This window comes from Podarcis muralis, chromosome 13, assembly GCF_964188315.1.
Source record: "Podarcis muralis chromosome 13, rPodMur119.hap1.1, whole genome shotgun sequence".
NCBI lineage: Eukaryota > Metazoa > Chordata > Lepidosauria > Squamata > Lacertidae > Podarcis > Podarcis muralis.
The window spans coordinates 7,791,892-7,805,368 of NC_135667.1; the positions used below are offsets into that span (position 1 = coordinate 7,791,892).

General features: G+C 43.0%; 1 protein-coding gene and 2 gene segments (V, D, J or C); all 3 read right to left on the reverse strand.

Annotated features, from left to right (window-relative positions):
• Positions 1–13,477, reverse strand: part of LOC114583608 (immunoglobulin heavy constant epsilon-like) — a 179,784-nt gene that overhangs the window by 152,281 nt on the left and 14,026 nt on the right.
• LOC114582620 (Ig gamma-2C chain C region-like) overlaps positions 1–13,477 on the reverse strand; it is a 99,951-nt gene that overhangs the window by 72,955 nt on the left and 13,519 nt on the right.
• Positions 1–13,477, reverse strand: part of LOC144325057 (uncharacterized) — a 45,628-nt gene that overhangs the window by 14,900 nt on the left and 17,251 nt on the right. The window contains exons 2-3 of the mRNA XM_077916918.1: positions 3,639–3,944; positions 743–1,078 (exon numbers count right to left, since the gene is read on the reverse strand). Of these exons, the coding sequence (XP_077773044.1) occupies positions 743–1,078; positions 3,639–3,912 (610 nt within the window). The 5' untranslated portion in view covers positions 3,913–3,944. The remainder of the gene's footprint in view (positions 1–742; positions 1,079–3,638; positions 3,945–13,477) is intronic.

Genomic DNA, 13,477 nt, shown 5'->3' on the forward strand with positions numbered 1-13,477 from the left:
CCTGGTGAAGGGAGAGGGAAGGGTTGCTTTCTATATGCTCTCTATATCTTGTACCTTGTACCTAAGAAGGATTTTCTATATTCTCTGTACCTTGGATCTAAGTAAATTTCTGGGCTAATTTGATTTCTGCAAAAGAGGCCCCTCGCTTTCCTATTTTAGGAATGCAAGGTCAGCTAGCAGCTAGCAAGAGATAGCCAGACCTGCAAAAGAGGCCCCTCGCTTTCCTATTTTAGGAATGCAAGATAAGAAAGACACATACGAAGGAGACGGGAGGAGGGGATGCAGGACGCTTAGCCAGCGAGGGGGCTGCTTAGAGGGCTAGCAATATAGGCATGCCATTCCATATAAAGAAATAAGTTGAAAACTTTCCAGCTGATTGGGGAAGTTTCTGGAGGGCGTTTGGGAGAGGAGGGAGGGAGCTTTCTCAAGGTATAAGAAAGTCTGCAGAGGCGTATTTCTGGGCAGCCAGTCTTCCAGAAGTTATTCTGCTGGCTGTCTCTGTGCACAGAGAATAAACTGCTTTCCTCCAAAGAAGAATCTTTCCTGGTGCTTTCTTTTGCTCTCTCTCTGGATCTGGGGACGCGGGCTAACGATTCCCTGGCATGGACTAGGCTCAGCCTACACTGGTCTTAAGCTGTTTATAACATAGCTCTGTTGCATACATCCTGGCAAGCCCCTGATAATAATGCATAAGCTTCACCCACCCATCATTCCCTTATCCTTAAGAGCTGGTAGTTCTTACCCTGGCACTTGCTGGTGTTGTACATTATGATGTCCGGACTGCGAACTGATCGAGCCACTTTACATGTGTAGATGTCCCCTCTGTCCCAGCTCTCTTTGGTGATATTCTGTCGGACAAATCTGGAGTAGCTACTGCTTTTCCTTTGGTCCGCTGCCAGTGACACCTGCACTCTGCCCTGCTCCACTTCTCCATTCCTCAGCCATTCCACATAGGCTTTCCCAGGGCCAAGGCTCCGGAGGAAGCATACCAGCTCTAGGCTGGTCTCTGCGGCCTGCTCACCGCAGCTTGGGGTCAAGATGTTAACTTGGATTGGCTTTCGAGCTTGTAGAGTGCAATCTGAGAGCAGAGAGCAGATTTTTGTTATGTTTGCTGGATTAATTCGTATAAGAAAGCCTACAGAAAACCTATATAAGATGAGGCAAGATAGAAAAACAAACTATGAAAACTCTAACAAGTAAAACATAACCTGAAGTATTAACACAGGGGTGGAGTGGTTCTTCAGATGCTGTTTGACTCCTCTCTGCACCAGTCAGTCTGGCCCAATGGTCAGGATGATGGGGGTAAGAATTCAGCAACCTCTGGAGGAACACAGGTTCTCATCTGTGCTTTAAAACAACAGCAGAACACACAATGCCCTCCATACCTCAAGAGTTGGGGTTTAGGTTTCTATTTTAAAAGTGTCCTTCCTTTCAAAAACAGCATGAGAAAAAGAGGAAATCTGGGGAGAAACTATGTGCGACATTAAGTGCATTCTTTCATATGGTGTGCATCTTTTTAAAAATATTAAATAGCAGCTGCTGGAGCATGGGAAAGTGGGCTAATAGGATTTGCATGTGGTGTGTACACAGAGAGGAGATTAATCATTTCCCTCCAGACTGTGATCCTGACAAAATCACCCCATCCTGAAGCTGCTACTGCGCATGGGAAAGAACATAAGATTGACATCAGTGGTAGCTTCCAATTCATGCCAAATAGCAGCTGGAGAAGGGAGAGGGGCACAATTTTCAATTGGATCACAGTCCAGGAGGAAGAGGTTACCTGTTTCTTGGAGCCTCCAGTAGCTGATTTTTATATTGTTTTTAAAAAGGATGCACAAAACCATAATCTCTGTGTTTAATGTCAAACATCCTCCGGCTCTCAAAGGGGGCAGGTTCATCTTTCAAATGCCCATGCTAATAATGCCAATTGTATGCTTCACATGAGCATTTTATAAAATTGACTGGAAATGTATTGGGGAGCCTGGAATGTCACCTTAATGGTGGCTGCTCTCTGTCACATCATGGTTGTCAAAATGGCAGAATGTGATAAAGCATGTTGTGACTGAAGGATGTGCTTTTAGCCTTGTTGAATCAGTTCCCTGGAATGCTCTTCCTTGAAAAAGCGTGTTCTCCTGCATGAAGAGTATGTGTTGCGGTGGGAGCTAGCAAGACACCCACTGTTGCTGGGCAAAAAAGAGTTTGGCCACCATTATCATTGTGCTGCCTGTTGCTTGGGAGATTTAAATGTTGCTATTTCATTATTGACAGCCATAGCTCTTAAACACCCTGCGTGCAGCGTTGAGCTTCCTCTTTTCGCTGCATGAATCGGAACACCCGCCCTCCCTCCCTGTTTTCAGGTTGTTTGCTTGACCTTGCTATACCTGTCATGGGATCATGTGCTTTTGGGGCAGGGGCCCGGTAGGAATTTTGTTGATTTGGCTGATTGGCTGGTGACATTTGGTTTTTGCCTACTGCATAGCAAATTGTCACAACTTGTAAGGTTGCAGTTAAAGGTAAAGGTACCCCTGCCCGTACGGGCCAGTCTTGACAGACTCTAGGGTTGTGCGCCCATCTCACTCAAGAGGTCGGGGGCCAGCGCTGTCCGGAGACACTTCTGGGTCACGTGGCCAGCGTGACATCGCTGCTCTGGCGAGCCAGAGCTGCACACGGAAACGCCGTTTACCTTCCCGCCAGTAAGCGGTCCCTATTTATCTACTTGCACCCGGGGGTGCTTTCAAACTGCTAGGTTGGCAGGTGCTGGGACCGAACAACGGGAGCGCACCCCGCCGCGGGGATTCGAACCGCCGACCTTTCGATCGGCAAGCCCTAGGCGCTGAGGCTTTTACCCACAGCGCCACCCGCGTCCCTAAGGTTGCGGTTAGGCATTGGTTTTGGAATTGGTTGGTGGAGGGGTATGGATTGGCTATACCTGCCCCTCCAAAGTGCTGCTGCTGCAGGGGTTTTCCATTAAAGGAACCCTGGGGCTCGCCATGCTTTTGTCCGAACCCCTGTCAAGGGGCTAGGGCCACGCAAGAGCCCCTGGGAGCATTTGGGGAGAGGTGAGGCATGGTTCCCAGTCCCGTCTCTCTCCCCAAAATGTTTTTCCCCTTTCTGACTTTGTGGGCATGCGAATGTCAGTCTGTCCCCATGTGGGGTCAGATAGTCGCAACCAATGCCTAAGCAACCACTCACATCCTTGTAATTTTAATAAAGTTGTGGCCAAAATTATGCCCAAAACCTTAAACTAAAATTATGTGTCAATTGTGTTTTATTGGGGGGTGTCTTGGGGACCTCGACACGCAATGACAGAAGCCCTAACACTGTTATGCTTTCAGTATATGTTGAAGCTGTTTCTCCCATGCCTTCCCTAATTAGTGCATTCTATTTCTGCAGCTTTCAGTTTTTGTTGACCTCACATTTCCAACTTTGTTTTATAATCTGTATTAGATTCAGATTTTTAAAATTATGTCTTTTTTGATCGTAGTGGTCAGTTTTGTTTTGTTTCAAATACTGAAGTGAATTAAAAACATGGGTACAATTGGCTCAAAAGAATAGCTGACTTTGTTTGTGTGCAGCATTTTTTAAGATCTCACAATCTGCTTTTGTCCCCCACCCGCCGCTGCCATCCCACATCTTACCATTATAGTGGATGGTTGCTGATGGTCGTTCCCCCATTTCTGTCTTCTGCTTCACAAGGCACTGATAAGATTTTGTTTTAAGTTCTTCCGAATGGACTGTCAGCTGACTGGCACTGTAAAATCTGCTGTCTATTTTTTGCTGTGTTGCTGGGAACGTTTTTGCTTGACTGCTGCTGGGTTGCCACTCAATAGTTGCAAAGTTTACCATATTTGCAGCAAGGAGGCAGGCGAAGGTTACATCTGCCTTGTTTTCATCGGAATCACAGCAAGGCATCAGGGGGAACACCAAAGGAGTTTCATTTGAATCTATAGGAAAGCAAAAAGAGAGGGCAGGTAATGGGGAATACGAAAAGACAGAAATAAATTTATGTTTACACTACAGAAGCTTTTACAAATCCCACAGTCTCCAATAGGGTTTTTTCCCTAATGTTGTTGTTGCTAGTAGTTATAGAGAAGTTTTCACATTCTTAGTTTTCAAAGCAGTCTAGCTGTCAGGGACTGGGCAGAGGAGGAATGGTGGAGACCACCTCCCCATCCTGGCCCTTCCAGGGAGGAGGAAGAGGAAGACAGTATAGATTTACAACAAGGGTTTGCAGGAGGTCACAGCTCAGAGGCAGATGAGGGGGAAAGTTGGGAAATCATGGGAGAAGATGAGCAGTCAGAGCCAGAGCAACACCTGGCTGACATGTTGTCATTAGAAAGCATTCCACACCCTCCATCTCCCAGAAACCGGCGGGCCTTAAAAGTAGGAGAGCAAAGAACTCGAAGACAGAGGGCACAAAGTAGCACCTGTTGAAGTGATGAATGAGGAAGTGGGAGAGATGGGGGTTTGGGGTGGAGTTTCACTTGGGACAATGCCATTGTCCAAGAGACTGAGTTCTATAGCCTCTCTCTATAAAGATTGAAATAGAAAAGGACAGTAAGAAACTTTTCCTTGTCTTTATACTTTCTTGGGCAACCAGCTAGGAGCCGCTGACACTAGCAACAAATCTTATTTTGCCCCATTTCTCAGTCATCATGTGATGCCGCTTCCATCCTCATAATCTTCCTCAATCCTCATCTCATATATCACTATATTTCCTTTTGTCCAGAACCACAGCACATGGCTTGATTTAACCTGATTTTCAGCTAAGCATTACAGAGGTCACACAAAGCATTACCTGGTGGAACAACAATCCATGTGGCAAGCAGCACATCAAAACCTTCCTCCGTTAGCTTCATTGCTCCTCTTCCCACTCAGTTCATAACAGAAATGGGATTAATCTATGATCCTCCAGAAATTATATCTGCCTCAGTTTACCAGAAAGCCATGCCTTAATGCTATAGAACTCTAGTGTGTTGAAGACTACAAGACATTTCCAATATAGGACTTAGGGTTGTATTTCCTTTTTAAAAAATTATTATTATCCTTAGGCACCAACAGAACACAAAAAAGCTATACATTTACGTCATTTGTTACAAAGATACAAAATTAACAAAAAGAAAATAAACTCATATATTTTGACAATAAATCTTCTTTAAGTACATCTAATTTCCTGTCCCCTCCATACTTAATTTCATATTTACTAACTTGTTGCATAAACCTGTCTGATCATTTTACAATAAAGTATTACTGGTATTTCTCCTGCGTCCTTGTTTCTTAATACAGCTACAGACGTTATTCAAAGGCAGCGACTGAGTTCATACTACCACAATTGCTCTTAAGATAAACTTTGAAAACTTCCCATTTTGCAATAAATACTTGTTTCGAATTGTCTTTCATATTTTCGGTTAATTTAGCTCTGCATATTCAACTTATTTCTGTAACCATTCTGACCTGGAAGGGATTTTATCACTTTTACAATTAGTCACTATTAGAATTCTCACAGCGTCAGTGGCATATAAAAATATTTCTCTTACATTCCTAGGAATGGCTGGTCCTGTAATTCCAATTAAAAAGGCTTCTGGGTTTTTTTATAAACGAAATCCTGAGTTCTATATACAGTGGTACCTCGGGTTAAGTACTTAATTTATTCTGGAGATCCGTTCTTAACCTGAAACTGTTCTTAACCTGAAGCACCACTTTAGCTAATGGGACCTCCTGCTGCTGCCGTGCCACCGGAGCACGATTTCTGTTCTCATCCTGAAGCAAAGTACTTAACCTGAAGCACTATTTCTGGCTTAGCGGAGCCTGCAACCTGAAGCGTATGTAACCTGAAGCGTATGTAACCCGAGGTACCACTGCAGATATCGTCCCAGAAGATTTTAATTTTTTTACATAGCCACCACATATGGAAGATTGTACCGATTCCTTCTTTACATCTCCAACAAGTACTAGGTACATTTTTTATATATTTTGGAGAGCTACCATGGAGTCAGGTACCATCGGTACTGCATTGTTTGAAAGTTTTCCCTCAACATGTAACATGCCGTGAATTTCCAATTTACTTTCCATAAATTTTCCCACTCTTTCATATCTATATTGTACCCAAAATCATGATTAAATGGGCCCAGGATTTAGGGTTGTATTTCTAATACTCACAGGGAGCTATTAGGCCATTCTGCTCTGTCTCTTAGAGTCTTTTGGTTCATTCTACTGCCCTGCATGAATTGAGAGCGTACCCTAGAACGGAAGTGGGCAGAAGGTACCCTAAATCTTGATCTACTGGCAGATCAGTGAGAAACTTCAGCAGAATGGCAAAGATTTCTGACTCCCAATTGCATAAGAATAGCAGCAACAAAATACGAATTATATTGTTGAAGGAAATAACGCTTATAGAAACCTGAAAGTAGATTTTTGTGCGAAAGAACTACAAGCTCTGTTGAATTCTTATATACAAAAGCAGTTCCTTGGTTCAGAGTTCTTTAATTCTGTATCTTTTGCATCATGCTCTGGTTTGTGCATCTCAGGGTCCTAGTGTTAATAAGGTAGATCCCACAAGCTTAATATCTACCCACCTGCACTCCAGAAAACATGCACTAGTTCTCTGCTTCTACCCATTCCAGATAAACTGCATTTAAGGAGAGTATGCGCACTATTATTGATCTTCTGATTGCAACCCCTCTGATGAGTCTCTGAGGAGCCCCACAGATTTTAGGAAGCCCACATCAAAGCTACTATTTAAATAAGTAACTAAGATTATTTATAGAGTGTGACTGTGGACTGAATTTTGGCAGGAAGAAAACTGGTCACATCCCTGTTTTTCACAGATGTCACATGCTTTATGTCGCAAAAATCCCTTTTCCTAAAGGGAAGGCCATGCAATTCAAGAGGAGCGCACAAACCCATAGCAGCTGTTTCAAGGCCCCACAATCCAGCTTTACAGACTTGGTACGCATACGCCTGAACATTTTGTGAATCTAAGTTTGGCCTCATTGAGGGGCAGTATTTCAATATGAGTAGGAAAACGAGAGTACCCCTAAACATTTTTAAAGAAAAAAAGCACTGGGTGCCCCCCAAAAGTAACTCTTCCACCCATTCGACTCCAGATTTCTCATGCTGTTTCCCCTCCCCCTCCTCCTCTGCCCCACTCATTTCCCCAGGGTCTGGCTGAGTTGTTGGGGTTTTCCTGCATGTGTGTTTTAATGGAGCAGTTCAAATATTGCCCACCCGTCTAATCTACCCCTCCTTTCTTGGTGTGTCCATTCCCTTCCCCCCTTTACCCTTGATGAAAGGAAGGTTCTGTGGCAGGGGCTGGATGTGACCACATGAGTACTACTAGACGTTTTTCAAAGTTCCTTCTTGCTCCCTGCCCCACTCTTTTGCTTTACCTGGGTATTGTGAGAGAAGGAAGTGGGGTGGAGGGAGAAAGAGGGAGGCAGAGGCTCATTTTGCTTAGCTGAGAGATGTTTGTGGTCAGCTGGGCAGTGATCAAAGGTAAACAGGAAAGAGACAATGTTGGAGCCAGAGGGAGGAAGTAAGAGACAGAGGAAAGGAAGGAAGGGAAGAGGAAAGAGAGGGGGTGAGATGAATCTAATTGTTCTTCTTGGGACATCTTGTTGGCGCAGGTGTGGAAGAAGAAGAGCTTGAATTTGATATCCCGCTTTATCACTACCCAAAGGAGCCTCAAAGCGGCTAACATTCTCCTTTCCCTTCCTCCCCCACAACAAACACTCTGTGAGGTGAGTGGGGCTGAGAGACTTCAATGAAGCGTGACTGGCCCAAGGTCACCCAGCAGCTGCATGTGGAGGAGCGGAGACGCGAACCTGGTTCCCCAGATTACAAGTCTACCACTCTTAACCACTACACCACACTGGCTCTCACTACACTCTAGCTCATCATTCTAAATCAGCCTTCCTGCTTAGAAGTGCCACAGGAAGAAAACAATCAAAGCTTTCTCAACTCATGAAGTTGATTGTTTTCTTCCTGTGGCACTTCTAAGCAGGAAGGCTGATTTAGAATGATGAGCTACAGTGTAGTGAGAGCCAGTGTGGTGTAGTGGTTAAGAGGGGTAGACTCGTAATCTGGTGAACCGGGTTCGCGTCTCCGCTCTACCACATGCAGCTGCTGGGTGACCTTGGGCTAGTCACACTTCTTTGAAGTCTCTCAGCCCCACTCACCTCACAGAGCGTTTGTTGTGGGGAGGAAGGGAAAGGAGATTGTTAGCCGCTTTGAGACTCCTTCGGGTAGTGATAAAGCGGGATATCAAATCCAAACTCTTCTAACCACCTCTAGGAATTGGCTCCTTATGTACTGCAAGATGGAGACTGGGTCAACATAACTTGTCAGCCCATGACTGACAGGCCCACCGCACAGACCTACAACTTCACTTTCATGGCTCCTCTATTCAAAATGGAACCCTCACCAAATAAAAAAAGAAAGCCTTCCCCAAGAGTGGCTAAGATGACAAAAAGGTCCTTTGGCTTCCCACCCTGCAAGGTCTACCATTTCTCGTTTCCTTTGCCTTTCAACAGCATCTCCACATTCTATTGCTTTCCACCTTAAACATAGTTTCGTAGTGACTAAGGAGTCTCCCTCTAAAGTAGAGCACTAACAACCTTCCAATATCTAATGCGGGAAGCACACCTGCCGTCTTGAAATCTAGTTAGCTCTTTCAAAATAATTTCATCAACAAACTATCCCTTACTGCCTCTGGTTGAAATAGTGTCTTGGGATTCAGTCATAATTACATCATAATTATAGGTAGCAACTACAGCAACAGTAATCATTTACAAGCAAGACGCTGTGTCAGTGAAGAATATATCTTTATTGCAGAATTACATAGCAATCATGATATAAATGAGAAACATTCTAGTCGGTACATATTGTGCAATGATTCCTTGTCTGTTGAAAGTTAAAAGTGCAAAAAAAGAAAAAGCAAAAAAAGAAAGAAAGTTAAAAGTGCAATATTCACATACAACTATGTATACAACTATAGCTGAAATAAAACATGACTACCAAAGAGATGCTGGAAAACACACATATACATTCAGAAAAGTGAAGCAAAATTGCACCATAGCTCTAAAGTGTAAACAGTGGGTCTAAATCTAGTTCAAGCCAATGAGTATCCTGAGATCATGATGCAAAGCAAGACGAAAAGGCTTGCATCCTTTCTTCTTCTCCAAAAGTGGACAAAGAAGTCAAGTCCTTTATTACCGGTATGTTGGTGGTGAATAGAGAAGTCACTGTCCGTTGCCAGAAGACCCTTCACGCTGCTATTTCACCTGGAATTGGGAAAGAAGAACTAATTTCGCTACTGAAGAAGTGCATCATGCAAGGACCTACCCTTTTGCAGCCTCTCATCCTGTGTGATGTGGACTACCCCCAACCCCTACCCCAATGATGTCAGAGAATGCTGGGCTCATGAAATAAAGGGTGAGAGGAAAGAGCAGTAGTGGGAGTGGGGGAGATGGGGAAGAAGCTGAGATGTAGTGGAGAAGAGCAGCTGAGGAATGAAGGTTGGGAGAGAAGCCATGGTGGAAGAGAACGGAGAGGGAAGTGGACAGGCAACAAAGTAGAGAACAAGTGAGCACCAGCTACTGACTGAAGTTTGACTTGCCGAATGGTTTCACAAAATGGCGCCTGTCCCTGGAGCTTGTTCTGGCCTGCTCTTGTGAACCCCACTGGCCCCCTTGCCCTCCCGGTTCCACTTAGTATAAGAGAATGGCTATTGCCTGTTTCACTTTAGTACCCTGCCTTCCATTCGTTTTTACCTTTATGACGGTCACAGTGGCACTGTAGAACAGGCTCACGAGAAAAAGGATGATGAAAGTGGAAAGGATGGATGAGATGTTTTGGAACTCCTCGTCGTCGACGTCCACGATCCCATCTAGGTAAACTTTGGACAATACACGGAGGTCAGCACTTTCTGGATGGTGATTTCTTATTGCAGCTAAATGACACAGAGAGCAAGAGAATGTTGCACAAACAAGGTGAGGGCTGAGGACCTCGGGGGGGGGGGAATGGGAAAGAGATGATTTGGGAGGCAGCAGAGTTCTGTTTTTAGTTAGTGATTTTCAAGCAAGTGACAAATTATTGCTTAGTGGTGCCTCAGGCACACCAGAATTCTGCACTTGTGGTATGAATGAGGGGTGCAAATTAAAGATCTACCTCTATCTATGTAAATTCACGGGAATGAAGGTTGCAGGCGATTGCATGCTGCTATGAGGGGCAAAATGGCAAAGCAACTAAAGTGAGCTCATGCCCAAAGAGTTGAATTCATGCTTCTTGGAGCCATATATATATATTTTTAAATGAAATCTGCATAGCAATACCTACTTAATGAATGGGGAATGAGATGTCACAGACTAACCCTGTTAAGCCCTCATGAATTTGATAATAACTTTCCTCCTGGTCCTGATCTTTTTGTGAAGTCCTTGGAAGGACTGCATTCCAACTTGCAAAAACCGCCTGTTACAACACAGCTATTTATTATAGAGCCATAATATGATGCAATCTAATTTTTGGAATTGATTTTGCAAAATCCACTCTGCAATGAAGGGAAGAGAAGATGTCTCATTTTGGGGATATCCCTGTGCGGGAGTTTATGTCTCATTCATTAGTTTTATGTGTCACTCATTAGATGATTGTTTTCTACAATTATTGTTATTTTAGCATTTTATTTTATTTTTCACCTTCCAGGCACACACACAGCTTAGCCCGAGGCCCCACCCCGGCAGCAGTATTTTAGCATTTCATGTAGCAGTTCTAAGCCTACAAAGGACTTTGCAATTAGTATCTCATTTATTATCACAACTCTGGGTCAGTCCGGATGCGAGATAAAGTGGTTTGCCCAAAGATGCCCAATGAGATTGGGGCTGAGGACTAAACTTAGATCTTCTGGGCTTAAAGTATAGCACTCTATCATCCCACCATACCAGCTTGTCATATTTTATATGTATTCACACATGAATGTCCACGTGTGTGTGTGTGTGTGTGTGTGTGAGAGAGAGAGAGAGAGAGAGAGAGAGAGTGCCAAGATCATTTCATTTTGTGGATTTCCTTTGGGTTCACCCCTGGTTACAAACATATGTAATGCAAACAGTGGTTGATTATATGTCATCTAAATCTTGGTTAATTGGAGAGTGGTGGTAAAAAATGTATTACACACCTGTAAGTTTATATCATACTACAAAATCTGGAAGTAAGAATTGTTGGAGGAAATGTGGAGTGATGGGAACGTACAGTCATATGTGGTGGGATTGTAGTTAATGAATTCTGGAAACAGATTGGTATAGAAATGTCGGGAATTGTGGGTAGGAAGGTGGAAATATCTAAATTAATCATTCTTATTAGCCTGAGTAGCACCGAGTTAGAAACAAAAGAGGAATGTAAATGGGTAAAATTGATGGTATAGCAAGTAATTGGAAAAATGCAGAAGAGCTAGGGGTGAACCAATGGAGGGGAAAATTTAAAAATATTATAATCTTAGAATGTCTAACTGTGAAGATACATAAAATGAAAGGGTTTAAGGTCAGTGAGGAGGAGGAGGATTGGTTTGAGAAGATAGTGAATTATTTGGGTAGGTTTGAACACCTTGGGGCAATCAAAATGTTAAAAGTTAAATAAACCTTGTGGAGGGAGGAATGTTAAGTTATATAGAATTGTACATATAGCTGATTTGAATATGTTATCCTTGATTATGTATACCCAATGTATCAGCCGCCTGGGGGGTTTCACTGTTTGTTTTCACTGTTTGTGTTTTGGTTGTTGGTAAAAATAAAAAATAAAATAAAATTGGAGAGTGGTGACCACTTATACCAAATACGAAAGGAAATTGAGTATAAATATAACCCATTCATTGAGCCTCCCCAACATGGTAACTGGGTTGCAACTCAATAATACAAAAGGTGGAAAACCCTCCACCTTGCTGTGGAATGGCTCAAGAATGGGATTTTGGCTCAACCTTATTCCACAGCTTGTCATTGCTAGGAAGGAATGGGAAACAGTATGGATGGTAAAGGGTGACTTCTACATCCTGGTGACTGTTGGTCTTCATTTAATTGAACATAAATGAGGCAACTGAAGATGTGCTTGTCTTTGTCACAGCCAAACATTCCTCCCCGTGGGTTTGAGAGAGAAGGAAGAATATATAGTGTAAGGATGACTTATTCCTTCAAATGGGCAACTTGTTTCTGTCCTCATTCTCCCCCGAGCTCCTGCTGGCCGAAAATCAACAGCAGAGGATGCTTCCAGGGTCCTTAATCTAAATGAGATGTAATTGCCGCCCAATGGCCATCAGTATGGGAGGGATGCTTTTAGAATAGGATGCAGAGATTCAAGAGAAGCAGCACTTCTGTGTCTCTCCCACTATTTATTTGATCCTGTAAGTGATTGCTTCTCTCCATATTGGTGGCGGAAGATGTAAACTGGCCAAAGAGATTGTCGTCCACAGATGCATATCTGTGTCAACAGTTTCAGCGTAGCATTCTCCCTCAAAAACTGATTATGAAAATGTTACTATTTTGTAGTAATGGACGAGATTACTATTTATGTCACAAGAGTTCTAGATTCTTTCATCAGCAAGAGTCTTGATGAATTAAGTGATTCATGAACTTTTTATTTAATGCTCTGTTTCTAAAGTTATAGATTAACTGTGGAACTTTGTTGCTAGATATGCACCCGAGTGTCTTCAAGAGAACCCCTCAATGTCATCCATTGACATGTGGGAGACTACCTTGGTGGTGGTGGTTGCGATCATTATCATCATTGATGTAAGGTATTGGCTATTTGCTACTTGATAAACTTGTACTGTGGGGAACCCAAATGGAAGCGATGCCTTGCTATCACCTAGTCACATGATTATTTATATGTACACGTTTTGCTATTGCCTTCAGCCTTTTGTTTTAAATTCTCAGTCAAAAATCAAGATAAACTGAATCAGCTTCCGCAAACCGACTGAACTTAAGTCCACAACATGTTGTGCATTGTATGTGTAGCTTCAGATATTCATATATTTTGCACCAGTATGTCAATATTAAAATGACTGATCTCATAAAATACCTTGCACGTGTGTGTTTCAAATGCTCTCTGAAATCACTCTCAGTGACTTCTTCACCAAGTATCAAGTGTGGATATAGGTGGTTGCTTGTGAACGCCCAGTGAATGATGCATCCCCTTCCTCATATCAATTTTTTTTTTTTTTAAAGTTGTACAGGGTAACCCCTGCATGTACAGAGTGTTTTCCTTCTGTTTTTAAGATGCCAGGGGGAGGCTGAGTTGAGAATGACTCTAAATTACACAATGTTGGAGTTGGGAAATCAATGTCATTAGATATAAGAATAGGTGGCACCTAACTTTCTTAACCTGCTATTTTCCACCCCAGATGTAGGGATAGAACAATTTAGAAGAAGGAGTTGTTGGGATGTGTATTTTAATAGGGAGATGAAGAGATGGAACAAAGAGCTAGGAGATCAAAGAT